Genomic DNA, 27,938 nt, shown 5'->3' on the forward strand with positions numbered 1-27,938 from the left:
ACAAAGTGTGCAAGTTGAAGAAATCATTATATGGTTTGAAACAAGCACCAAAATAATGGCATCAAAAGTTTGATGATGTTGTCTTGTGTAATGGTTTTGCATTAAACCAAGCTGACAAGTGTTTATATAGCAAATCTGATACTTATGGTAAAGGAGTCATGATTTGCTTATATGTAGATGATATGTTGATTTTTGGTACTGATTTAGAAGAAGTTGATAAAACCAAGAAATTCTTATCATCCAGTTTTGATATGAAAGACATGGGGGAGGCTGAGGTAATTCTTGGTATAAGAATTAGAAAAGGAAACAATGGGATTTCAATTTATTAATCTCATTATATTGAGAAGATCTTGAAAAAGTTTAACTTTGAGAATTGTTCTCCTGTTAGCACTCCTATAGATCCTAGTCTTAAGCTTCTTCCTAATAAAGGATCTCCAGTGTCTCAACTTGAATACTCAATGGCTATTGGTTGTCTAATGTATGCCATGATTAGTACTAGGCCTAATATAGCATATGTTGTGGGAAGGCTTAGTAGATATACTAGTAATCCTAGTTTACATCATTGGCAAGTTGTGAGTAGAGTATTCAAGTACTTGAAATGGACCATTAATTATGGTTTAACTTATAGTGGATATCCTTTTGTGTTGGAAGGTTATTTAGATGCCAACTGGATTAACAACTTAGAGGATCAGTCCTCTACAAGTGGTTGGGTGTTTCTTCTTGGAGGAGGTGCCATTTCTTGGGCATCTAAGAAACAGAATTGTATTACTAACTCAACCATGAAGTCTGAGTTTGTTGCATTGTCTGCTGCTGGTAAAGAAGCTGAATGGCTAAGGAATTTGATTTATGAAATTCCGTTATGGCCTAAACCGATATCTACCATTTCTATCATATATGATAGTGCTGCTACCTTAGCTAAGGCTTATAGTCAAGTGTACAATGGGAAATCTAGACATTTAGGTGTTAGACATAGCATGATTCGTGAGCTCATCATGACTGGTGTGATATTTGTGGAGTTTGTAAGAACTCAATTTAATTTAGCCGGTCATCTAACAAAAGGCTTAGCAAGAGATCTTGTGCAAAAGGCGGCTGTAGGGATGGGTTTAAAGTCCACTTAAAATCTTTTATATTGAGATACCCAATTCCCATCTAACTTAATATTAGATGCTGAATTCAATGTGGAAAGCTTGATATTTGAAGATTGGAACACATTATTATCATCATCCCAAGGTATGTGTTCAGTACTGCAAGTTAAGGAGGTTGAATTTATATTCTTAATAGTTCTTTTGAAAAATTGCATTTACAGGTGCAAGAATAAAAGAAGTACCTATATACGCATGAAGTTTAGTTGCTTCAAGAAGTTAGGACTTGGCTTTGATATGCTTATTGAAGGATGGGACACAAGCTAGTAAAATATAGTGTCAAGTTAGAACTTATGAGAATGTAAACTGTTGTGTGTATTATCTTTATGTATTCAATATGGATAGAAAGGGTTCAATCCTTAGTGATCCCCTGATATTCGAATATTTGGATTATATAATATACTAATGTGAAATTCAATTGTCACGGTATTTCATTTATGCATCAATTTTGTTGGTGTTATGTTTCATTTTAAGTTAATCAAGATTACACTTAAATGGGGGAGTTTTGTTGGTGATTTGTTATCATCAATGTTATTTAAGTTTAATAGGATTACTTTGTTGACTAAAAATGATCTTGATAAATATTAAACAAGTAAGGAAGGTGTAGAGTACACACTTGTTTAAGTTTGATCAAGTATTAAAGTATACTATCCTTTAGGGGCTAAGCCCCTGAATGAACGGGGGTCCGGGGGCAGCGCCCCTGGGAGCGGGGTCCAAGGGGCGGCAGCCCTTGGCGGGGTCCAAGGAGCAGAGCCCCTGGCTGGGGTCGAGCTGCCAGGTCAGCACGTGAAATTTTTATTTGGGTTATATTGTTGTATTAAAAATGCATCAGAAAATCCAAATTTTAAATATTTGACCCGGTTTTGACTTTGCATTAATCCTTATACAAAACCCGGATTTATAACAGTTTTTACTGTTGAGAAAAACTATTATATGACAGTTTTGACAGTTTTTCAGATAAGAAAGGTTTATAACCAATTTTAGTCACTTTTCTGGTACTCACGAAATTACACCATCTCATTCTCTCTTTCTTTTCTCTTTAATTTTATCTGAGTCTTATCCAATTGAGGATTTGGGAGTACCACCCAAATACTTCGATTTGAAAGTGATTATCACGATTCATAGATTTCCAAGTGCCACTAAACCATATTTCTAACGTAACATTTCTAGTTTTGGATTAAATGTTTTTGCTTAAAATAAAAGATAAAAGATTTTTACGTTTCACAAAGTTTTATTTATTTATTTGTTTATTTTAAAAGCTATAATATAGAAATTCTCAAAAGTTCACATAAGTTTTGTGACACATATGCCCACAAATTTTAATATTTTATCCATTTAAAGATCTTATTCTGTTTTTAATAGATTGATACGTTTGTTATACTTAAATGGTTAAATTCATAAGTATTAGAAAGTTATGAGTTATTGTTTGCTACTTTCATTATTAAATAAACAATGTTGTATATACTAGTAATTTTATCCCTTTATAATGACTTAACACATTTGAAAATATAAATATGGACAAGGGTAATTCGTTTACTTTTATAACATCTAGATTAAAATCAAAAGTTGTTAGTCTCATCTCACACAACACCACACAAAAAAACGTTGAAATAAAGATTAAGATGTTTTTTAATTAAATGTTCCTTTTTAAATCAAAATCAACGACAACAAAGAACTAAACCAAATTTGCATTTTTTTTTTTTTAAATTTAACTACTCAAGGTCGAGGTTGAAGAACAGCTTCAGACATATGGCTTTTGCTAAAACCGATTTGGGATTCCATGTTTCGTGTCTGCTGCTCCTCATTACAAGTGGCCAGAGTTCTCAGGGGCATTTTAACAAACATGTTGCGCTCTTCATTTTCGGTGATTCACTTTTTGATCCTGGAAACAACAACTACATAAACACTACTGCTGATAAACAAGCGAATTTTTGGCCCTATGGCGAATCATACTTCAATCAGCCAACCGGAAGATTCTCTAATGGCCGTCTCATCTCGGATTTCATCGGTGACAATATCTCAAACAACCGTCAATCTTTCTTTTTCTTTCAATTTCTTGCTTATCATTCTTAATTTTCCTTTTTTTAACAGCTGAATTTGCTGGATTGCCTCTCATTCCTGCGTATCTCGACCCCCGTTACCATAATAATGAATTTTTGTATGGAGTAAATTTTGCGTCAGCGGGATCTGGTGCATTAGTTGAAACCAATGCGGGACTTGTATGTGTCGTCCCTTCTTTCATACCCACCATTGAATTTTCTCATATATCTCGATTTCATATATAAACTAATGGATGCATGTAGGTAATTGATCTCAAGACACAGCTACAGTATTTCTCCAATTTGGAGAAACGTTTTAGGAAGGATTTAGGTGATGTGAAAGCCGAGCAGCTGTTGTCCAACGCTGTCTACTTATTTAGCGGCGTAGTCAACGACTATGGAGTCCTCGTCGACGACAACCATAGTAGTTATTATCATGAGCAGTTCGTGGAAATGGTGATCGGAAACCTGACCAATATGTTCAAGGTAAACAGGAATTATATATGTTTCTAGTTAATTAATTAATTACCTCAATATTTAAACAAATCTTTTTTCTTAACTTAAAAAGGAAATCCATGAAAAAGGTGGGAGGAAGATTGGAATTGGTTTGAGCCCACCGTTAGGTTGTTTGCCTATTGCTCGTGCACTACACCCACGTAATACCTGCAACGAAGAATTTAACACCATAGCAAGTCTACACAATCGATTACTTTCCAAGAAAATGGAAGAGATGACAAAACAATCTGAAGGATTCATGTTTGCAAACTATGATCACTTTACTGCTCTTAACAAACGGATAAAGAACCCATCAAAATATGGTACTTGTAGTGAGTGAGTTTCATTGTTTTGAATTCGTGAAGTATCACATAAAACGTCGTTGGATTTTCATGGATTTGCAGGTTTCAAGGTGGGAGAGAGTGCATGTTGTGGGAGTGGTCCTTTCCGAGGGATTTTTAGTTGTGGAGGAAAGAGAGGAATACGAAAGTTTGAATTGTGTGATAATCCTGATGATTATGTCTTCTTCGACTCCGCTCACCCTAGTGAAGCCGCAAGCCGCCAATTCGCAGAGCTGTTTTGGAATGGAGATTCCAAAGTCACAACACCTTACAATTTAAAAGCCTTGTTTCAAGGTACTTATCGTTTAAATTTAAGATATTAATATATGATTAATATAGTTACTTTTCTAAAACAATTATTTTAGAATATGTGGATGTTTATAGGGTGAATCGTACACATTATCTAGTGATTATAGGTATGAGAATAACCAATATACGCAATATATAATTGAATATTTTATTGATCGTTCACAAGTCACAAGTAAATTATTATAATATACGGTAAAGTCTAATGACTTATCTTACATGATAATTATTAGCAAGTAAAAGTATTTTGAGAGTATATATATGGATGCTTATCTCTATATGTAGAGAATAAATGTTTCTGAAATTTGATATATTTTATTAATTTTTTAGAAAAGTATAAAAGTGTTAAAAGATAAATTAAATAAAAATGCAATTGTTTAGTGTAAACTAAGGAATATTAAATTCAAACAGATTAAATAAGTACCAAACTCCTAAAAGAATGAAAAGTCATCAAACATGGCCCTTAGATTAAATATAGATAGGCTGTGAGGAAAAACATCGGAAAAAACATGAAAATCTTGAAATCGATTGGTGGTGGTGGTGTACCTTTTGTATTTCTGAAATCGGTGGTGGTTGTCACGGTGATGATTGCCAACGATTCGAAGAAAGCAAGTGGGTTTATCGTCGGCGTTAGGGTTTATAGCCAGAAAGAAAGAAAGAGCAAACAAATCGATCATTGATTGTGCAACTATGTCTCGTAATTACAAAACAGGAAGGATAAAAAATGTTATTTTGATTAAGAGTCAATACTTGTAACAAAGAAATTGCAGCGACATCTTAGTGATAATAGCGGCAATGATGAAAATTTAGATGGAAATAATGACGAAATATTAGTGACAATAGCAACGGCAAGACACTCGATATTAAAGTTGCCCTTATTGTCCCAAGGACAACAAAGCAAAGTTGATGGCTTAGATTAACTTGAACCGAAACACATGAATTGGAGAACTACGCAATAAGAGCGATACCGAGTGTGTCTAGTAAGTTCCTTCTGTTGTACACATTTCTTGTATTGAAGTATGTATGTGAGCCCATATATTACCGTGAACCACTCTTAAAATGCAAACTTTTTTATGTGATATTTTTTTTTCAAAAAAAAGTGACATAATGCATCTAATCATTCATATAGAAGCATATCTGCAAGAAAAAATCTCGAAAAAATGTACATATATGACACATGTATATGTATATTTTGTACGAACTTTGTGAATATCTGACGTTTATACACGTATGTGACTGTCGTATATGCACATTTTTTTCAAGATTGTATTTTTATTTTTATTTTTTTACAAATATGTTTCTATAGGACTGATTTGGTACTTTAGGCCACTTTATTTTTTGAAAAAACAAATATATGTTAGGATCGCTACTAGCCGAATCAACATAAATGAACAATAGTGTTAATTTTTCTAAAACTAATTGATGATAGAAGGGATTACTTATTGTCTTAACTGCTAGCATCTAGTTTTTCTTTTTACCAATGTGGGATTGATTTTCAAATAAATTTTAAAAAAGTTAAATTTCTAAAATCAAATTAAAATAATAAATAGTTTTCAAATACATTATTTTAAATAAATTACAAATACAATAGTTAAAAGTAACATTGTATATAAAAAATTATATTGTTACTTTTCAAAATATTTGATGTTTTAAATAATTACAATTATAGAAATTAAAATTTAAGCAAATAAACTTTTTAAAATTAATTTATCATAACAACAACTATATATATCATTAAACCATATGATATTTTAATTTTATTCATAAGTAAACCGTGGGCAGAGATATCTATATTATTATATAATTCAAAACAAAAAATGTTTATACCAATTTATTATATAAAAATAAACAACAGCGTCATTGATATATTTAAAAAAACATATATTTGTAAAAAATTTAAATATATTGTTGTATTCTACGCAATGTGCGGGTATTCGCCTAATTTGAAGTATAAAATTAAACAAATATTGATTTTGTAGTGGAGTATGTTATGTTCGATGTCAAACTGCATTTTAAGAAAATAATATGGATCAAGTTATATTTGATACCAAAATGCAATAAGTTGATAAACTATCTACTGATGTTTTGCAAGAATTATATTTATATGTATAAAATAAAATTATATATATATATATATATATATATATATATATATATATATATATATATATTATTAAGATATGTTTTTATGTAAAACAATTTGTTCATAATAATAATTTAATAAAAGATTTACGTAAATTAATGTTGTAACCGTTGATTATACTTTTTAAAATTTACATTTTAATTAAAATGTTAATCGTTTAAAATGAAATTAATTTACTGGATAACAAAAATTGAAGTTTTCATTTTATAAGACCGTATGAATTTTGTAAGACAATGCTCGCTTTCTGACCACATATTTTTCGGGTGTCAAAAAATGAAAACAGTGTATGAAAAATGAAAAAAAAAACATAATTATTTATATCTTTTGAATCTTTTTTATTTAAAAAAACGCCATTCATGTGTAATATTCTATATATTTTAGGGAATTGATTTTTCAACGGCACATTTTCATTGATCCACTGAAAGTTTAATGCATGGATAATTATACCCCCAACTCATTTTCATCTTCATAAAATGCAGATTTGTGTATTTAATGAGGATCTTTTTTCATTTCTCAATCTTATGCAAATCAACATGTTATTTTGCATCTAAAATCAACTATCCTATTTGTATTTTTTTTAGATTTTGAAATACTTAGATCTGTTGTTCGCTTCAGATTTCATTTTTCATTGGAAACCTAATTATTAAACGAGGATTCAACACGTGAACAAGGCGTTGCAGAACCACCCAGATTATACACCTCATTTTGTGCCTTATAATTATTATTGTCCAGACAAAGAACACAGATTATGAACACACACCTGCAAATCGATATTGAACACACACACACACACACTTGAAAATCGATGTTGAACAAACACACATACACACTTAAAAATCGATATTTAACACACCCACACATAATGATGCACACACACACCTACAATCATATGCCTTTGGAGTTTGGGGAGTTTAAGAAGAAGCAGTAAAATCGCTATTGGTACTGGTCACTAAATTGAAACAAGAAACCAAAAAGTATCGTGCTCCATGCCAAAACGAAACAAGAATTCATATCAGGTTCCAATCATTCACATGAGAATAACACAATTATGAATGCCAAGAGTCCAATTTTTAGTGCACCTTTGAATTTTTACATGGCCGATATTCGGTTTTTAAACTAAATTCAAGTGATTATTCTGCTTTCCTAGGTCTTTATTTTCGTTCCAGTGATACTGTCACTTCGTACCCCAAGCATGAGTGTACTTCATTTTCACCTAGTTCACATACTGTTCGAATCGAAGATGAAGAAGCATCGATCGTCTGAAGACGTATCTGTGGAAATTATTGAGTTTATTGAATAGGAGATTCGACTGTAAATCATGGAGACATTTGGAACCAATTTATTTTCTCTTTCTTCAATATCATAAATTACAACTAAAATTGGTTTTGAGGGGTAGAAGTGTCCATACAATAAAATTTCAGTGGATGAATCAAAAGATAACGCGGAAAAATCAGCTCCCTATATTTTAATATCATGTGTAGAATATCACTCATAGAAATAAATCCTGTGTTAGAACATGTAGAAGTAGAATATTACTAGAGCTTTCGTCTTTTTTACCAAGAATACATCCCATCAAATTGACAGATATGTCGGGATTCTAATCTTACTATTAGGCCATGAGGTATGGATTGGGTCAACCTACGCGTAATGCCTATGTGACATAGTAGGCTACGCGTGAACACCGCCCCAAAGATGGGTGGGTGTCTTGTGGCGTGGTACGTGCTACGGAAGAAGACATGGACTTTGATTGGTGGAAATTTTGTGTGTGTCTATCTCTCTCTACATTCTCTCTCTTCTTCACCACCACCTCAATAGTGAACACAATTTTCACAACCTAATGGTTTGGTTGTGGAATGGTTAAAATAATGACATGGCATGCTTTCATTCATTTCTCACGCGTAAGGATACCCTTAGCCTTATGATTAGATGAATTGAAAATAAATATAATCTTTTCTAAATAAATATATTTGGCAATCAATACGTTTGACAATTAGTATTTATAATTTTTTAGAACGACTTACATATACATTATTTTTAAATAGAATCTACTTCTTTCATGCCAAATAAGACTTGGACCGCAGATGAAACATTTGCAGAATACGCCACATTTACATATTAAGAGTCCATTTAGTAGTTAACATTTATGATTAAATAATAATGAAACTAATTATAACACACATACAATTACAATTAGTTGTGGATCTAAATATTATTCTAAACGAGGTCATTGTGGTCACCAATATACATCAATGTTTTGAAATCAATTTTAAAAACAAGCAGGATATCAGGAAATAAGAGTAATAAATAAGATTTTAAAAAGCTCGTCATGTCGTGTACGGCTCAAAAGCATGTATTTGACGTGAAACTTAACAAAATGTTGCTTTAAGTTATATATGTATATAAAAATGAATAATAGTAAAAGTTATATAATAATTTATTAATTATATACAAAATTGTCGACTAAAGTTACGATATAGCTCGCGTGTAAAAAATCTTAAGTCTAGAAAACGTAATATATATATATATATATATATATATATATATATATATATATATATATATATATATATATATATATATATATATATGCGGTAGTTGTGCGGTTCAATGGGTCAAGCAACCAATCGGTTAGGTAGGGACCCTTAATTGTATTGAATTCATTTTAAAAATTATATATTACATATATCCTAACAAAATTAATAAATATTATAATTTTGAATAATTATTTACTTATTTTGTTAATATATATATATATATATATATATATATATATATATATATATATATATATATATATATATATATAACATTTTTGGTTAAGAAATAATTATCAAATTTTATTATTAGTTATTATATAATAAAAAATTATCATTTTTAAATAAAATAATTATGTTTATACATTATGTTTATATTGCATGTTTATACTATTGATATAAATTAATTATTATTGGTGTTTTGTTTAAGAAATGTTAATTAATTTATATACATGAATTTAATATTTTAAAATTTTTATTTTGCTCCAAATTGAATTTCTTAATTACTTTCCTTAATTAAATTCTTCGAACTTTTGGCAAATACTAATGAATTATTTATGCATAATTGATATGTAAAAAAAGATTTATAACTTATACCTTTTGAAATTCAAGATATAACTAATATGCTTTATAATATATATATATATATATATATATATATATATATATATATATATATATATATATATATATATATAGGAAAAAGTGAATATTCATTACAGACTTACCTAAGCTTAGGTAGTAAACCTCATGAAACTACGTCGTTTTATTTGCTCGGGATTACAATTACGCGATTCATGATTAATACTTGACGTTGCAGTATCGAAGCAATCAGTTTGATTGGGAAGCAAAAATGTTAATTATCTTTGATCTTCGTCATGGTTGAAAACGGTAATGTTTATTGGTGTGAATTATTAAACAATAATAAAGGAAAGAAAAGATTGATGGTTAAACAATAATAAATGAAAGAAATGCAAGGTTAATTGTCTATTTATCAAATGAAAACTGAACCGGTATATTTAATAAGATAAAACTACATAATTCAGTGGTTTAGTACCTAAGTTTAGATGAAGTTGTAGTGTATATTATATATCCCAATATAAATGAACATGACACATACACATGTGGATAAGAAATAATAATTTGTAATATATACACTTGTGGATAAGAAATTATAGGTCTAATGTAATCGTACATAATCATATGAAAGTATACTTATCTAAAGTTTAAGTAGTCACGCTTTCTATTGGTTGGGTAGATTACCAATAAAGTATTATTATTATTATTATTATCATTATGGATGGACTAATGGTTAGTAGTTAGTATTACAAAACCGTCAAAGTTTCAAATAGAACTTGAGGCCTTCAGTCTAAAAGGTAAAGCCTCGATCAAGTGAGTTAGTCTCACATTGGCTACCAATAAACTACTATTACATTAGAAGATGATCAATTTTAACACTATGTCATGGAAAAAAAAAGTCCACTCAAATACAACCAAATGACGTTATGTTTTTTTTGGTTTTTAGTTAATTTGATTTTGTTAGAAAATTTTATTTGGTTTGGTTTTAGTTGAGTTTCATAGTTTTTTAAACCAAAATACAAAATAAAGTATTTAATTAATAAAAAAAATTTATATTTCATTTGTATAAAATAACATTTTATATACAAAAGATAAAACCTGATAAATGGTCTTTGTGTTTTTCAGAAATCTAGGATATAGTGAATAAGTTTAAAAAACATCATACACAGTCATTTTGTTTTCAAAACTTTTAACAACTAGTCATTTTCAGTTAGTTTTGTTGTAGATTTAGTCCCTTTTAAAATTAAAATAAGCATTTTATCCTTTACATATTTATTTTTCATTTTTCACTATTTCCTTTTAGTATTTTGTTATTATTAATGACTCACATCTCTCTCTCTCTCTCTCTCTCTCTCTCTCTCTCTCTCTCTCTCTCTCTCTCTCTCTCTCTCTCTCTCTCTCTCTCTCTCTCTCTCTCTCGTAAAGTAAAAGTCAAATCCCCCAACTTCATCTTCTTCTCCCACCTATCTTGTTTCCATATCTTTCTTTCTCAATGCAACAACCATTAAAAGATTTTTTAAGTTTCTCTTTTAGCTCTGCAACTGTAACTTGCTCATCAAACTTCAATTCAACTTTCTACTCCTTTTTCTTATCAGATTTGTCAACATGTCAATTTGAATCTCTCAATATATTAACAATTAAAGGGTCCATAAAAAGGTCAATGTCTATACATTTCCTTTCTATACGATCGGATTTTCAAGAAACAATGAAGTCGAAAACTCCTTTGGTCTCTATCGTATTTCCATATGGCATTTTAATGGCAGTTTGTGGTGGCTTTAGGTGGTGGAATCTTCAAATTGGTGACCAGATACACAAAAATTGGTTAGATTTGTAAACGAAATGAAGGTGACCAAAAGATTAAGCTTATAAACCCTAAATTCAAATTTTATGTAACATCATCCATGGAAGAAGAAATCTATACGAATATTTGGTTGGAAATGGTGGAATCGAGCTTCTAAATATTGAAATCTAGAAACCAATGGTGGAGTCTGTTCCAAAAAAGTGACCTGAAATAGGTTCTAATTCCAATGCAAATGCAAATCGATTGCTAGGATAAACGCCCACACACTTTCTCTAACGATGGAGATTTAGCACTGGAGGTGGCTCCACCTGGAGCCATGGAATTTTAAAATCGATCCTCCAAAGAACTCAGCAAGTCCATCAGATTCGACATCGATACGACATCCCACACATGATCATCTACAAATCCAACATGCACTGATAAGTAGCAACAACACCTCTTACACCTACCTCCGACAAACACATGTCTTTGAATCAATCTGAAATGTCCCAAATATTACAAAGAGATTTTTGAATTCTAAAATATAATTACCAATTAAAACTTTTCTTCAAAACCATTGAGTAACATTTTATTGATTGAAACCATACACTATCATAGTTAAATTTACAAAACCACGGAAACAAACATCTTTGATGCGTGTGTACAATCCCGCCAGGCTCTTCTTACGAACGACATGCAAAAAATTTAATCCACACATGTAAACATAAAGCTTAGTCAGTTCTCTAGTATAACGCATTTTCCATCATACATATAACGCATCTACACAGGATGTTAGCTCTAATGCTGAGCAAGCAAATGCCTTCGCCTCATACATATATCTTACGTAACGGACCCAACCCCAACTCATATAACGGGCCTCGCCCAACCATACATAACGGGCCCCACCCGACTATACATAATGGGCCCCGCTCAACCATACATAACAGGTCCCACCCAACGATTTATAACGATACCCGCCCAACTGTACATGATAGGCCCCGCCCAATGAGTAATGTGACATCCCCATTTTCACGACCATAAAAGACCAATTTAATTATTGTTTTTTCATTTCAAAGTATCCTTTTTAAATAATTATAATGCGGAATTTGTTCCCAATAATGTGATAATATTATTACCAACCATTTCCAAAGAAATGTGTTTCATTAATAGCTTCGGGATGTCATCGTCAATACATAAACATAAGCATAATAAAAATATTACAAGCCTTACAATAGTTTATTACACTATGATCTACAATTATCCATAAATCACACAACATCCTTGGGCCTTCGTGTCGTTACCTTTGATACAAAGAAACCGAATGGGTCAGGCTTGGGAGCCTAATAAACACATATGGTTTTCAACTCATAATAATTAAGTTATTTAATTATATATTTTACATCAAATAAATTACACGATTACCCATTTCCGTTATTAGTACATATTAATCCTAAAATATTGATCTCAAGGGACCAATCCGAAGGATCATAATCATCAACGGGAACAGATTACTGCTTCCGGGATTCCTTTAGCAATAGGTGTCAATAAGGCAACCATGGGGGTGTAGTACATCAAATGAATAGATAGTTGATTACACCTACAAGTTGCGGGCCTGCCATCATTCCACTGGACTGTCTAGAATAGTATGTGGTCGTCATCTGTACTGTGCTAGGTGACTGGTTCATCAATACTCAAGTCTTCTCATCACCCATCACTACCCAATATATTGTATATATTAAAAAATTTATTCAATTAAATCATATAATTCATTTAACATAGATATCAAGTAACTCAGATGATAGGCACACATAGTATTTATTCATCTGGATACTTTATATCTATGTGTAAGTTGAAAGAAACTATGCACCCACTTGATAAGGTGGATGACTAGAAAGTTGGACGACGCTTCGCTTCAACACTTAGCCTTTCCTTTGATGTGAACTAGCTTCAATTATCACTAAGTCTTAGTTTATTATTGTTGATGACTAACGATAGTATAGATTCCTGATCAATAATCCCAAAGTCTATGCGAAGATCTATCAAGTTAGGAAGAACCATGTAGGATCATATCGCGTGTAAGGGTCGTTTAGTATACAAAGTATACTATTTGGAAATATCACTTTAAACACCTCACTAAATCCAATCTTGACATCATCACTGTAAGTAGATCAAATCAGTAATATGACGTTGTCTTTACTAACAAATCTCATTTATAAATTCATAATAATGACTATGAATTTAAATATAAGTTATGCTAAAATAATATATAATGTAATTTAACTTACAAAGATTCCCTAGACAATAGTCTAGATATTGCATTGACAAAGCTTCTACTCAAAGGCTACTACTTGTCTGGCACTCACAGGTCGTAGGGCTTAGCCGGTATACTAGAAATTAAGGAAATTTGAATCTAATGCAGAGAGAACTCGAGGGATTGAGCTATAGGATTGAGATATGAGAAACATATAAGGAGGCGTGTATTTATACCCAAAAAAGATATGTGTGTCACGTACTCTATCGGGGCACACTACATAAATGGACGGGGTGTTGACGTGTCGTTCTCTAAGTGGTGCCATGTGTCGAGATTTGGGTGGATTTCAGATGTGCGGCGCACATTTTTTTTGTGCGCACGGCTGCGTGAAGATTTTTTTTTATTAAATCTTAGAAAACTCATATCTTCTTCATATGTGCTATGTTTTCGACGTGTTTTATTTCCACGCGCAACTAGCGACGAGATCTACGATTTTCTTGCAGACTCTATTGGCTAATTTTGATTTATTTTTAAATTTATATTTTAACAGAATTAGACTATTAAAATCCGTTAAAAATTCACAACTCTCTCGTCTGAAGTCCGTTTTTGGCTATCTTTATATCGATGGATTGGTATCGATGAGATCTTCAACTCTCGTTTATATTGTTTCGGCTAAAAATTAACCAATCTAAAATTCGATTTCTATGCTAACACAGTTGCGCTAAAACTTTCGAAAAATCGTAAGTTCCTCATTTAATGTCATATTTGGGCGTTATCTCTATGTGCGTTTTAGGTTTTACAATTTCTACAAATTTTATTCAGACCACTTAGGCTAATAAGCAACCTATCTAAAATTCACTATTTATAATATATGTAGGCATCTGGGGTCGTATGCGAAACTTCAACATATCATAACTTCTTCGTTATAAGTCGAATTGGAGTTCGTTATATCTCAGGAATCCTCATCACAGTTACTTCCTCTTTCATCAAGGTTATTCGGCCTAATTTGTATTCTATTTAAGACGTGTATTTTATTTCTTATTTTATTATATTTCCTTAAGCACGTATACTACACATAACTACACATTAATCACATAATACTCATATAATTATCTTTATTTAATTCATAAAGGGTTACAATTGTTAATCATTACAATTGCATCATTTTATTAATGTCTAGCGAGAAATGCGGGAGTTACAATTCTCTCCTCTTTTGGATGATTCCGTCCCGGAATCATGTATCAGCAAATAGATGTGGGTAGCGACTCATCATGTCAGTTTATGTCTCCCAGGTTTCCATCGTATAAGCATTAAATCAACCATCTTACATTGTAACTTCTTCGTTTTACGGTCAAAAATCGCTTAAGGTTCTTCAATCAGCCTCATATTCTCATCGATTCTCATTTTTGAAAGTGGAATCACATTGGGAACATCTCCCTGAACTTCCACAACCGACACACATGAAGGGTGTTATGAATACCTTCCAGTTCTTCTGGCAATTCCAGCTTTTAATCTTGGTTTCCAATTCTTTGAAGAACTTCCAACGGTCCAATGAATCTTGGACTCAGCTTTCCTCGTATTCCAAATTTAATAAGTCACTTCCATAGAGAGACTTTAAGCAACACTTGGTCTCCGGTTTCACACGTAATTAGTTGTTGTTTTTCATCAGCATAGCTCTTTTGACAATTTTGAGCTGCTAACATCCTTTCCCTAATCACTTTCAGTTTCTCAGCGGTCTGATGGACAATCTCACAACCCATAAAGTGTTTCTCTCTAACTTCAAGCCAACAATATGGCGTACGACATTTCTGACCATACAACGCATGATAAGGTGTAATCTTAATGCTTGAATAGTAACTATTATTGAAGGAAAATTCTACCAAGAGTAGATTCTTATCCTAGTTACCGAGAAATTCTAGAGTACAAGCTCCCAACATGTCCTCCAGTGTTTGAATTGTCCTTTCATGTTGATCATCAGTTTGTGGATGGTAGGTTGTACTCAAACACAACTTTGTACACATCTCTTCCTGTAAGCTCTTGCAAATTCTAGAGGTCAAAACGACTATCACGATCTAACATAATTGTCAATGGGAACACTGTGAAATTTTGATGTCACTTTCACGTAAACATTTGCAAGCTTATCCATAGACTATCTATCATTATCTGCTATGAAGTGTGCACTCATTGTCTTGGGTAGCTTTGTCACAAAATCCAAGGTAATGTCTTCCAATTTATCTATGGGTACAGGTAAAGGATCCAAACTCCCATATGGTTTCTGATGTCACGCCATAACTCTCCTACAGGTCACACATTCAGCCACATACTTTGCAATGTTAGGATTCATTCTCGGCCACCAATAGTAAGGCTTTGGATCCCTATACATCTTGGTAATTCCGAGATGAATTGAGTACATGGTATTGTAAGTTTCTTCCATGAGAAGTTCTCTTACTCATTCCATATTGGGTACCCAAATCCTATTTTGGAATACCTTATATCATTGACTCTTTGTACCGAATACTAGCGTTTTGCCAAAACATTCCTCCTTCCAATTATTTTCTTGCAATTCTTCCTCTTGAGCTTTCTTAATTCTTTCCATAATTGTTGAGGCAATTTTAATCCTCAACTCTCTTGGCATTTTCCTTTCTAGTTTTATATTTCTACTCAAAGCATCTGCCACGACATTAAATTTAGCGGGGTGGTAAAGTATGTCGCGGTCATAATCCTTGTGTAATTATATCCAATGTCTTTGTCTCATGTTCAATTCCTTCTGATCAAAGAGCTAATGGAGACTCTATGATCTATGTAAAGCTTACACTTCGTGCCATAAAGATAATGTCTCCATATATTTAGTGCAAAACCTACCGTAGCCAACTCCAAATCATGTGTAACAACGTAAATTTTCAAAACAAATTTTCTTTTCTTAAACATGTTTTCATCTAAGTCAAGTCATAAAAATCCATAGTATCATATCATCATACAAAACATATAAATCCCAAGATCATAAAATAAATCCTCCGCTAGTGTGTACAGATCACGCCGACGCCTTCCCACGGTCCTCACTAGTACCTAAAACACATAACACAACAACTGTAAGCATAAATGCTTAGTGAGTTCCCCAAAATACTACTTACGCACATACGCCCTTCCAGGCCATGACCTTCCGGTCCATGTGTCTCAGGGGACTTCCGTCCCGACTCGGTAAACCTTCCGGTCCTACCCGCGTCGACCTTGCGGTCCACATCACAATGTCTTCCGGCCCATAACATAATGCCTTCCGGTCCATATCAAGCATAGCATACATAGCACATACAGACGGTTAACTTATTCATATACAATGCATACATCCCATAACATATCCGACCTTTCGGTCACACATAAATACCCTTCCGGGTACGTTATAGTGAGAAGACTCACCTCGCAGGAAGTCTAGAATCTCACGTGCTCGCTATCTCTGAATCTCGAAACGAAGACCCAACCCCGCCTAATCATAACGAAATATCATTCTAATTAATATAGGCTTCCAAGACTAGGCTACACCCGTTTCATTATCCCACAGAGGGGTAAAAGACCATTTCGCCCCTCCTTGACTCAAAGTCCACATGTTGACCAAAACCCTAAAAGTCAACAAAAGTCAACATACCACAGTACGCGGGGCGTACCGGCTTCTGTACGTGGGGCGTACTTCAATGAACCACAATCGGGGTCTCAACCCCTTACGGTGCGCGTACTGGTAGTTACGCCCAACGTAATTCCTAGATTCCGCCACACCTTATTTTTGGTCTTAAATGGTTAAGACACTTCTTCAACTTCTAGATCCGGCTCTCTTAAAGTCTCCTAACCCATAAAGTCGGAACCTTTAAGCCTTGGCATGGCTGTAAAGGCTCCTACACTCTCTAATACCTTTCCTTTTCAACTCAAAGGATCTAGATCTCATGCATGGCCAATCATTTACGTCCAAGATTACATTTTTATGAACATACAACTCAAATAGACCTGGAATATGATAGATCTAAGCCAATGGAGACTACTTGCTCATAAAGTCTCCATCTTTGGGACCAAAACCCTATAAATTGGTCCAAGAAGCATACCATAAGAACTACAAGGCAAGATCTGAACTTTTTACCTCAGGAAGAAGCTCCAACCTTTGCTATCCACGGATCTACACTTGTACACCAACTTCTAGCCTCCACAATGGACTCATCTTCTCTTTTGCTACCTTGAAATGACACCTCAAAGCTTAGAACACTCACACTCAAGCTATAAACGAAGGAACAACTCTTTTAGGGTTTCTTTCTGAAGGATGGTGGCTGAGGAACCAAGCCATCTCATTCCTTTTATAGCCAACAACCCAAATTAGGGTTTTGGGTCTGAACCGGTTACGCCCGGTGTAACCTTGGGTACGCCCAGCGTACCCAGGTGATAACGCGTTTTAATAAGGCGCGTGAGTATGCGCATCGTACTCCTTGTACGCCCAGCGTACTCGCCCAACCCAAGGCCCAAAAATGACAATTAAATAAAAGATGAAGGCTAATTGGTTGTACCTGAATCTCAGGCTGTTACATCATGAGTGGGGTATCTTTTCTCGTGGTCTTTCATTTGTTTAGATGCGTATGCTATTACTTTATGTCTTTGGTTCAGAACACAACCTAACCCAACTTTAGATACATCATTGTAAACTACGAAGTCTTCAACTCCGTCACGTAAAGAAAGGATTTGTGCTTCATACAATTGCTTCTTTATTTTTTCAAAAGCTTCTTCGCGCTTCTCACTCCATGTATATGTAGCTCCTTTTTGGGTTAAAGCTGTCAATGGAGCAACTATCAAAGAAAATCCCTAGATAGACCTTCTACAATATCCAACTAATCCAAAAATGCTACAAATCTCAGTGGGTCGTTTTAGTCATTCCCACGTCATCACTGCTTCAATCTTTGCTGCATCAATCATTATTCCTTCTTGGTTAACCACATGACCCAATAATTACACCTCTCGGATCCAAAATTCGCATTTGGAGAACTTGGCATATAACTTCTCCTTTTTTAGAACTTCCAATACTTCTAGTAAGTGCTTTCCATGCTCCTGTTGTTTGTTTGAATAAATCACAATGTCATTGATGAACACTATTACAGATATATCGAGGAAAACTTTATAAATTTGATTCATCAAATCCATAAATGTTGTTGGAGCATTGGTCAGTCCAAACGACATAACCAAACACTCATAGTGTCCATATCTTGTTCTAAATGCGATCTTCTTAATATCTTGCTCTCTCACCTTCAACTGATGATACCCTTACCTCAGATCAATCTTTGAAAAGTAGCTTACGCCTTGAAATAGATCAAATAGGTCATAAACTCTAGGAAATGTATATTTATTCTTCACTTTTATTTTATTAAACTCTCTGTAATCTATGCACATCATCATGCTCCCATCTTTCTTCTTGACAAATAACACTGGAGCTCCCCAGGGTGAAGAACTAGGTCTTAAGAAAAATTTGTCTAACAACTCCTGAAGTTGTATCATAATCTCCTTCATCTCTGTTGGTGTTAATCGGTATGGTGCTTTTGCTATCGGCGTGGTTCCTAGTCACAAGTCTATTCGAAACTCTACTTGCTTATTAGTGGGAAATCTAGGAAGATCTTCAGGAAAGACTTTCGGAAAGTCACACACCACTAGTATTCTTTTCATCTCCTTCTTCACATCGACCACGAATGCTAGATATGATGTACATCCTTTGGATAAATATTTCTAGCTTTCATTAGGGTGATGATTCCAGAATTTACTCGGCGTTTGTCCCGGTACACCATAAATTATTCTTTTCTAGGAGGGTTTACTCTCACCATCTTCTTTCTACATAGTATCTCAGAATCATCCGCACTAAGCTATTCCATTCCTAATACCATGTCAAAACCGTTTAACTTAAGGAGAAATAATTCCTTATGAAACTTATTCACATTCAAGTCAATGATGATACGTTTCATCCATTTGCTAACAGGTACAAACTTGCCACTAGCAATTTATACTACTAGAGCAATATCTAGTCTATCTACAGACAAATCTAGTCTTCTACCAAATTTGTGCGAAATAAAGGAGTAATTAGCTCCATAATAAAAAAAATATTGGCAGGCAAATCATTTACTAGGAAAGTACCTAAAGCAAAATCTTATTCCTCCTTTGCTACTTCCAGAGTCATTTAGAATGTTCTTGCCTTTGGCTTTGGCGACACATTTTTCTTTGCATACTTCTTCTTTTTCAGGCAATCGTTATGAATATGCCCATCCTCTCCACAGCTGTAGCATACTCTCTTGTTGAATGTGCACTCACCGGAGTAATGACCGGTTCTTCTACATTTGAAACAATTCACTTCATAGATGCATCTTCCAGAGTGCTTCTTCTTGCACTTGTCGCACCATTTCGCTTCGCCACTTCCCTTAAACTTCTTGTTGTTGGGGCCAGATTTTGAAAATCTTCTCTTCTTTTTGGATCTAGAAGATCCTTCAAAATTTCTCTTCTCTCCTACCTCGGCTCTCTCTAGAACCTTCTTTCTTATTTGGGTCTCAACAATTGTAGCTGCCCAGATGGCGATTTTTAAAGTGGTTGCTAGCTTCACCGTTGGACTGAAATCTGTCGGTAATCCACTAGCAAATTTGTTGATCTTAGAGAGTTCAGTTGGAACCAAATAAGGAACAAGCTTTATTTTCTCTGTAAAACTTGCAGCATACTCGTTGACGCTCATATTTCCCTTCTTCAGATTCTAGTACTCATTTTTGATCTCTAGAAGATGTTGTTCAGAGCAGTACTGCATTTTTAGTTGCACCAGAAAGTCTTCCCAAGACATTTTACTAGCTTTTCCCATGGGCATGGTATCAGCTAGTAACTTCTATTAACTAAACTCCTGTCTTCAACTTTCTGACCGCTAGAACGATCTTCTGCTTGTTGTTGCATTCATAACTTTCAGACACCATCTCCATCTCAGAGATCCAATCCATGACTTCCGCCAGTTTTGGGCTTCCCAAAAGACTCGGTGGATTTGATGCCATGAAATCCTTTTCCTTTCATCAACATCCATCGTCTCTTCCATCTAGTTGATTTCTTCTAACCACTATCGGCTCAACTTGGCTAACATTTCGGCTGTAGTTTTCCTCCTCGGGTTGTTCTTCATTCAAATAAAGGTTCACAACATGTTTAGTGGGTTCATCCCTATTATTTCATAATATTTGTCTCATCTCTTCCCTTTGTTCAATCATTATAGCCTGAATCATTGCTTGGACTCCTGCCATCGTAACAAGTTAAACTATTGGTACCATTCTCGGTGCATGTTTGATCATACAGGGCTCAAGCTACTTGTTTTAGTTTCTGTTTCCTAGTCCACTCTGAGTTTTCACCATGTTGATCTATACACCAAAGTAGACGTTCAAGACAAGAATATTAAGATAAATAAGGTTTTACTTATGATAGATGCATAATCCTCCTTATTACTCCAAAAAAGTTACATGTCGGTTCTAATACCGTAATTTAGAATCATAAACTCATAAAATTTTTAAATCTAGGTCGGCAATAGTCCATTAATTTATTCAAATAATAACATCCTAGGTAGGCAATCCTAAAGTATCTTATCGCTATAGCATGCTTTAACATAAATTATTTAGAACATAAAATCAATTTAGGCATCATTCCTAATATAAGATAGGCATGTGTCATTTCAAGCATACTACCTGCAGACACTCATCTTACAGTCATCACTTAGCATTCTAAGTTTAAGTCTAGAAATCCTCAATTATCCCTAGTTCACTTAAACTAAGACTCTCATACCAACTGTGACATCCCCAATTTCACAGTCAGGAAAGAACGATTTAATTATTCTTATTGCATTTCAGAGTATCCTTTTTAAATGAATTATAATGTGGAATTTGTTCCTAATAATGTGATAATATTATTACCAAGAATTTCCGAAGAAATGCGTTTCATTAATAACTTTGTGATGTCATCATCAATACAGAAACATAAGTATAAAGAAAATATTACATGCCTTAAAATAGTTTATTACACTATGTCCTACAATTATCCATAAATCACTCAACATCCTTGGGCCTTTGTGTCGCTACCTATGGTACAAAAAAAAATTAAGCGAGTTAGGCTTGTGAGCCTGGTAAGCACATAGGGTTTTCAACTCATAATAATTAAGCTCTTTAATTATATATTTTACATCAAAAATTTTCCATGTTACCCAATTCGATTATTCTCACATATTGATCCTAAAATATTGATCTCAAGGGACCTATCCTAATGATCATCATCATTAACACGTAAACAATATGCATTGTGGGATTCTTTTAGCAATAGTTGTCAATAAGGTAACCATGGGGGGAGAGAGTACATCAAATGAATGTATAGTTCATTAAAACCTAGAGGTCACGAGCATGTCAACTTTCTATTGGATTGTCTATAATAGTCTGTGAGCATCATCTATACTCTTCTAAATGACTGGTTCATCTATAGCTAAATCTTGTCACCATCATCTCATCATTTTCATCTTCCATCACTACCTAACATATTGTGTATCTATTAAAATATGTATTTGATTAAATCAAGTAAACTTATATAATTCGTTTAACACAGATATCAAGTAACTCAGATAATAGGCACACATATCATTTAATCATCTAGATACTTTATATCTATGTGTAAGATGAAAAATATTGTGCACTCACTTGATAAGGTGGATGACTAGAAAGTTGGACAGTGCTTCGCTTAAGCACTTAGCCTTTTCTTTGATGTGACCTGGGTTCAATTATCGCTAAGTCTTAGTTTATTATTTTTGATGACTATCGATAGTCTAGATTACTCAACAATCCCAAAGTCTATGTCAACATCTATCAAGTAAGGAAAACCAGATAGGATCATATCGGAAGTAGGGTCCGTTATAGTATACTATTTGGAAATCCCACTTTAAGCACCTCACTAAATCTAGCCTAGACATCATCCCTATAAGTAGATCAATCAGTAATACAACGTTGGATTTACTAACAAATCTTATTTATAATTCATAACAACAACTATGAAATTAACTATAAATTACACTAAAATAATATATAGTGTAATTTAAGTTATAGAGATTCCCTAGACAAAAGTCCAAAAATTGCACTGATAGAGCTTCTACTGGAAGGCTACTACTAGTTGGTACTCAAAGGTCGTAGGGCTTCGCCGGTATACTAGAAACTAAGGAAATCTAGATTTGGTGCAGAGAGAACTCGAGGGATTGAGTATTTATAGCCAAAAAAAAGATACGCTCCCCACACACTTTGTCAAGGAGCGCCGCACGAATGGTTGGTGTACTGATGTGTTGTTCTCCGAGTGGTGCCATATGTCGAGATTTGGGTGGAAGTCAGATGTGTGCCGTGAATCTTGTCTTTGCACGTGGCTTCATGCTGATTTTTTATAAAATCTTAGAAAACTCGTATCTTCATCATACGGGCTCCGTTTTCGACGCGTTTTAGATCCATGTGTAGCTATCAATGAGTTCCACAACTTTCATTTTTTACTTCATCAAATAATTTTGAATTATTTTGAAGTTATATTTTTAACAAGATTATATTGTTAAAGTCTGTTAAAAATTCATGACTCTCTCATTTAGATTGTTTTGGCTAAAAATCAACCAATCTAAAACTCAATTTCTGTGTCAACACAAAAGCGATGAGACTTTCGAAAAATCATACCTTTCTCATATAAATTCATATTTGGAAGTTCTCTATATCTACGCTCTCACTTTTACGATTTGTACAAACTTTTGTTTAGATCACTAAAGCTAATAGGCGACCTATCTTAAATTCATTATTTACTTTATCTATAGGCGTATGGGGTCGAACGCGAAATTTAAACACATCATAACTTCTTCATTATAAGTTCGATTGGAGTGTTGTTTATATCTCCAGAATCCTCAAAACGACTACTTCCTCTTTCATCAAGGTTATTCGGCCTAATTTTTATTCTATTTAAGACATGTATTTTTTTTCTTATTTTATTATATTGCCTTAAGCACATATACTACACATAACTACACACAAATCACATTATACTTAGATAATTATCTTTATTTACTTCATAAAGATTTACAATTGTTGACCAATTATAATTACATCATTTTATTAGTGCCTAATGAGAAACACATACATTACAAGTAAACGACACAATCTAACCTCCACTACCAGGAGCTACCTCCGGGTCTTCCATAGAATACATAAAGTCACATGTAGTTAGGAATCAGATAGACAGTTGAATAGATGATCCCGAAAGACAAAAACAATAGAAAAGGAACATCACAACCACACATTATACCAAGAGTTCTCAGACAATCCAACTTAGACTGCCTACAACCCAAGCTATCACTACCACATAATCATATATCGTAAAACACATGCATAAACTAACATAGTACATTCCCTTGGAAACTAGCCTTCCTTAGTTACCATACCATTTGCCACTTCTCAATTAAGTCCTTTTCTGGTCAAACATAAATAATCCTGCTGACTGGCCTACCCTAGTTACCTTAGACAAATACAACTTCTAACAGAATCATACAATCAATAGTCAAGATGCTACTATTCAAGCATACTAAAGCAGCTATTGTTCTAAACTGCAAGGCATAATAAGAACATACCCTAGCCAGTAGCATACTTGTACTCTAACAATATCTCTATCCTACCATACAAAGGACTAATAATGGGATATGTGGCATATTGAGAAACTCACCTGAACCACAAAATCAGAGAAGCACAACAACACACTAACTCCTTGCAATAATACACCCAAATCCTCTAAGTTTGACCCTAAGTCAAACTGGTTAAAATTCAACGGTTAGCAGGCAACAAAACTCAATGATCAAACAAGTCAACAATCACTACGATGCGGAGACCTCGTGGCCACGTCGTGGGCATGTCTATACAAAATAGTCGACATGCAGGAGACCACCACATTGTGGCAGGCTCTAAGCCACATCGTGGTGTCTAGCCAGAAGCCAAAATCTTCATTAAGAACTTAATCCTTTCATACTAAAGCTCAAAACTTCAGATCTAGCATTAGGAGCACACCCCAAAGAAAGATCTACAACCCTAAGTCCAAAATGTCATAAAATCGTTCACAAAACATGAATGGATCCAAGGACAAGATCAAATTACCAACTTTCCAACAAGAAAAGGTCCATAATAAACCTTAGTGTTTAAAAGGGTTGGAGTCATCTCAAATCCAAGCATACCACCAAAAAGGGACCAAAAGCATAAAAATGGACCATAAGCTAGATCTAATAAAGTAGAAGCAAAGATTAATGCTTTATACGCACAGTGGTCCAAAAATAGGGTTACTTTGCTAGATCTACACTTAAGTTCTTCACCAAGTCACTTATAAGAAACTAGATCTTAAGCTCCACACCAAAATCGTGAGGAAAGAAACTTGTTGTGGCCAAGAACACCAAAAACATCTCAAGAACACTTAATGGGGATAGGGTTTCGAGAAGGAGGGATGGAAGCTGAAGAGGATGACCTAACCCTAAATTTAAGGTCCTTAAATATGGAGGAAACCCTAAAATCCATGGGCTTGGGGTGCAATAGTTTCCATGTCGTGGCCCTCCTCTTGCCACGTCATGATAACCATGCCAAACACGATCTTCATTAAAGTCCAAGACATATTGTGGTCATCAACCCTCCACATCGTCGCATGTGGTTTTTCCTAAAAACATGCCTTAGACCCCTTTAAATCTTTAACTGATGTGATCTAGAAAATGGGTGTCACACAATCTAATCAAACGTTGGCACAGGCTAAATCAACTAATAAACCCTACTCTGAATCTGCTTCAACCGCTTCTCTTCTGCATCATCCATGTTTATTTCCTAGTTCTAATTCTCCTCCTCTCTAACTTGATTCTCTTTCTCACTAGGTAACCTGCACCAAGAAACCCACCGTCTACTCACAAACCTTACTCTAAATTTGCTTCAACTGCTTCTCTTTTTCATCATCCATGTCTATTTTCTGTTTCTAATTTCCCCCTCTCTCACTTGATTCTCTTTCTCACTCTATAACCTGCACCAAGGAACGCACCGTCTCCCCTGAATAAATGTAGAGTGATTGAAAAATGATGGAGATGTAGGAATGGAAGACTGTTGATGAATAGTGCAAGAAGATGAAGAATAGGGTGGGGTAGTCTAGAGCAGGTGTTTTTGAGAGAGAGAGAGAGAGAGAGAGAGAGAGAGAGAAAGAAAGAGAGAGAGAGAGAGAGAGGCCTAAGTTATTTATTTATTTTAAAGTAGATATAAATAAAGAAAAGACAAAGAAAATAAAAAATATAATAAAAGGATAAACAAATCTTTTTATGATACTATTTGTTAAAAAAATTTAAAACCACAGGGCCTATCTATGAGATTTTTTAAACGTGGAAACTATATCTGAGATATCTAGAAAAACAAATCCATTTTCAATACAACAATGCTCAACCTAGGGTCCTAGTTAGGCGACCCACTTAAGTAGTTAGATGCCAAGTTCTCCTCTATACACTCTAAGGCCTAAGGCCTACGCTTCCTTTTTTTAGAAGAAATTAGACATTCTTCTTTTCTCGACCATCATGCGGGATGCAAACATGGTGCCAAACTCCATTTTACAATTTTTTCATGACACTTCCATTTATTTAATTAAATATCAAATGTTTGATTTTATCACTAAATATTAGATACTAGTTATTAGTTATAATTAATCAAATATAGAAACTTTAGGGTATTCAAAAATAGATTATGAAAAATGGTGTTAAAATCAAATAAAACTATTACTGATTAGATTTAACTCAAGTAATTATAAGTTGTTAGGTGATATACAATATACACAAGAAATGAAGAATGAAACTTAGAAATTTAGGTGTAGTATGATTGTGTGAATCTACGAGGGGGCATTAAGAATCAAATTTGATGATGTTCATATAGTTGTTAATTTATATGTTTGATAGTTAAAGGTTTGTGTGCTTTTAAGTTCTTATATGACATTATACTATGTGTTTTGCTACTTTCTTGCTAGGTTCATTTTTAATTCGATTTTGTCATTCCAAGAAGAATATGTTTATATATTATGGATGGTCTCATTATTTTTATTCTGTATAACCGGTAAACCGAACAGAATAAACCAATACCGATTAAACCAAACCTTATTTGTTTGGTTATAGTTAATTTAGAGATGCTAGAAAAATCGATTAAACCGAAAACCAAAAACCAAAAACCAAAAATCGAATCGAATGCCACCCTTGTCCAACACCCACATTGACTCTCATAACTACATTTATGTAAAAATGTCCCAAAATAACAACATAGTTCATAAACTATATAAAAATTCAAGTTTTACTAGTAATAAAAGTATTTTTCCTAACTTTAGTATTCATAATTTTTGTTTGAATTTTTCTAGGTGAGACTTTTAAGGTTGACTTGAATATAAAAGTAGTCAAGCCTTCAGGGGATGATGAAGATGATGATGGCATCGGGAGTATGGTTGATTTCTAGTAACAACTTTTTCAATTCAGTGTACAATATTTATATAAGAACAATTTCAGATTTGTTTTTGTTGCACATTATATAAATATTAAAGTTTTAATTGCAGAATAAATATAATGTGGGGACATTTGTTAATCAGGATACATCTTTTTATTTGCTTTGTACCTATTGTTCTATAGTCTGCTTAATCAATTTGTCATGTCCTTTTAAATTAATAGCAGTTACTAAATGATCATGTTTTTTAGTTATATTTTTGTATAAAAAGTATTTATTAATAACTTCTTGAAAGCTTTATTAGTTACACAATTTATATATATATATATATATATATATATATATATATATATATATATATATATATATATATATATATATATATGATTTAACAAATTAGATCTTAAACTAAAGGACTTTAAAACTATAATAGGACATATTGGAACTTTAAAAAAAAACCTCTTAAAATGAATTTAAAAACTATAAAACTCTATTTGTCGAAGATTTATTTAATAAGTTTTTAAAAGAATTTATATGTGTAACACCCTAAAAACCATGATAATTTTTTTCATTTTTAAAAGACATTTTTCATAAAACCATGAGATAGATAAACATTATTCCAAAACAAATCCAAAGATATCTGAGTATCAAAATCATCTCTCAGTACATTAATCAATAGGAGGATGTGTACGATCACGTCTTCGCCTTGGCCAGATCATCTGAAGTACATATACAATGCATGCACATCGATCATCTGAAGTCCCGGAAATATTGAAGTCCACGACTATTAGCAAAAGCTTAATAAATTCCCCTAAAA

General features: G+C 33.5%; 1 protein-coding gene across 1 annotated transcript; it reads left to right on the forward strand.

Annotated features, from left to right (window-relative positions):
- Positions 1-2,811: 2,811 nt before the first annotated feature.
- On the forward strand, positions 2,812-27,265 carry LOC145048281 (GDSL lipase-like). Its single transcript, XM_078996736.1, has 6 exons — positions 2,812-3,150; positions 3,234-3,361; positions 3,446-3,667; positions 3,750-3,999; positions 4,081-4,311; positions 27,042-27,265. The coding sequence occupies exons 1-6, from the start codon at positions 2,892-2,894 to the stop codon at positions 27,134-27,136; spliced, it is 1,185 nt and encodes a 394-aa protein (XP_078852862.1). The 5' UTR covers positions 2,812-2,891; the 3' UTR covers positions 27,137-27,265.
- The last annotated feature ends 673 nt before the right edge of the window (positions 27,266-27,938 follow it).

Source organism: Lactuca saligna, chromosome 5 (genome assembly GCF_052625555.1).
Source record: "Lactuca saligna cultivar CGN05327 chromosome 5, ASM5262555v1, whole genome shotgun sequence".
NCBI lineage: Eukaryota > Viridiplantae > Streptophyta > Magnoliopsida > Asterales > Asteraceae > Lactuca > Lactuca saligna.

Excerpts from the sequence above, each read along its gene's own strand:
- LOC145048281 (XM_078996736.1), top strand. The coding sequence starts at position 2,892 with ATGGCTTTTGCTAAAACCGATTTGGGATTCCATGTTTCGTGTCTGCTG. Across the intron at positions 3,668-3,749 it reads ACCTGACCAATATGTTCAAG|GAAATCCATGAAAAAGGTGG; the intron begins GTAAACAGGAAT and ends TAACTTAAAAAG. Across the intron at positions 4,312-27,041 it reads TTTAAAAGCCTTGTTTCAAG|GTGAGACTTTTAAGGTTGAC; the intron begins GTACTTATCGTT and ends GAATTTTTCTAG.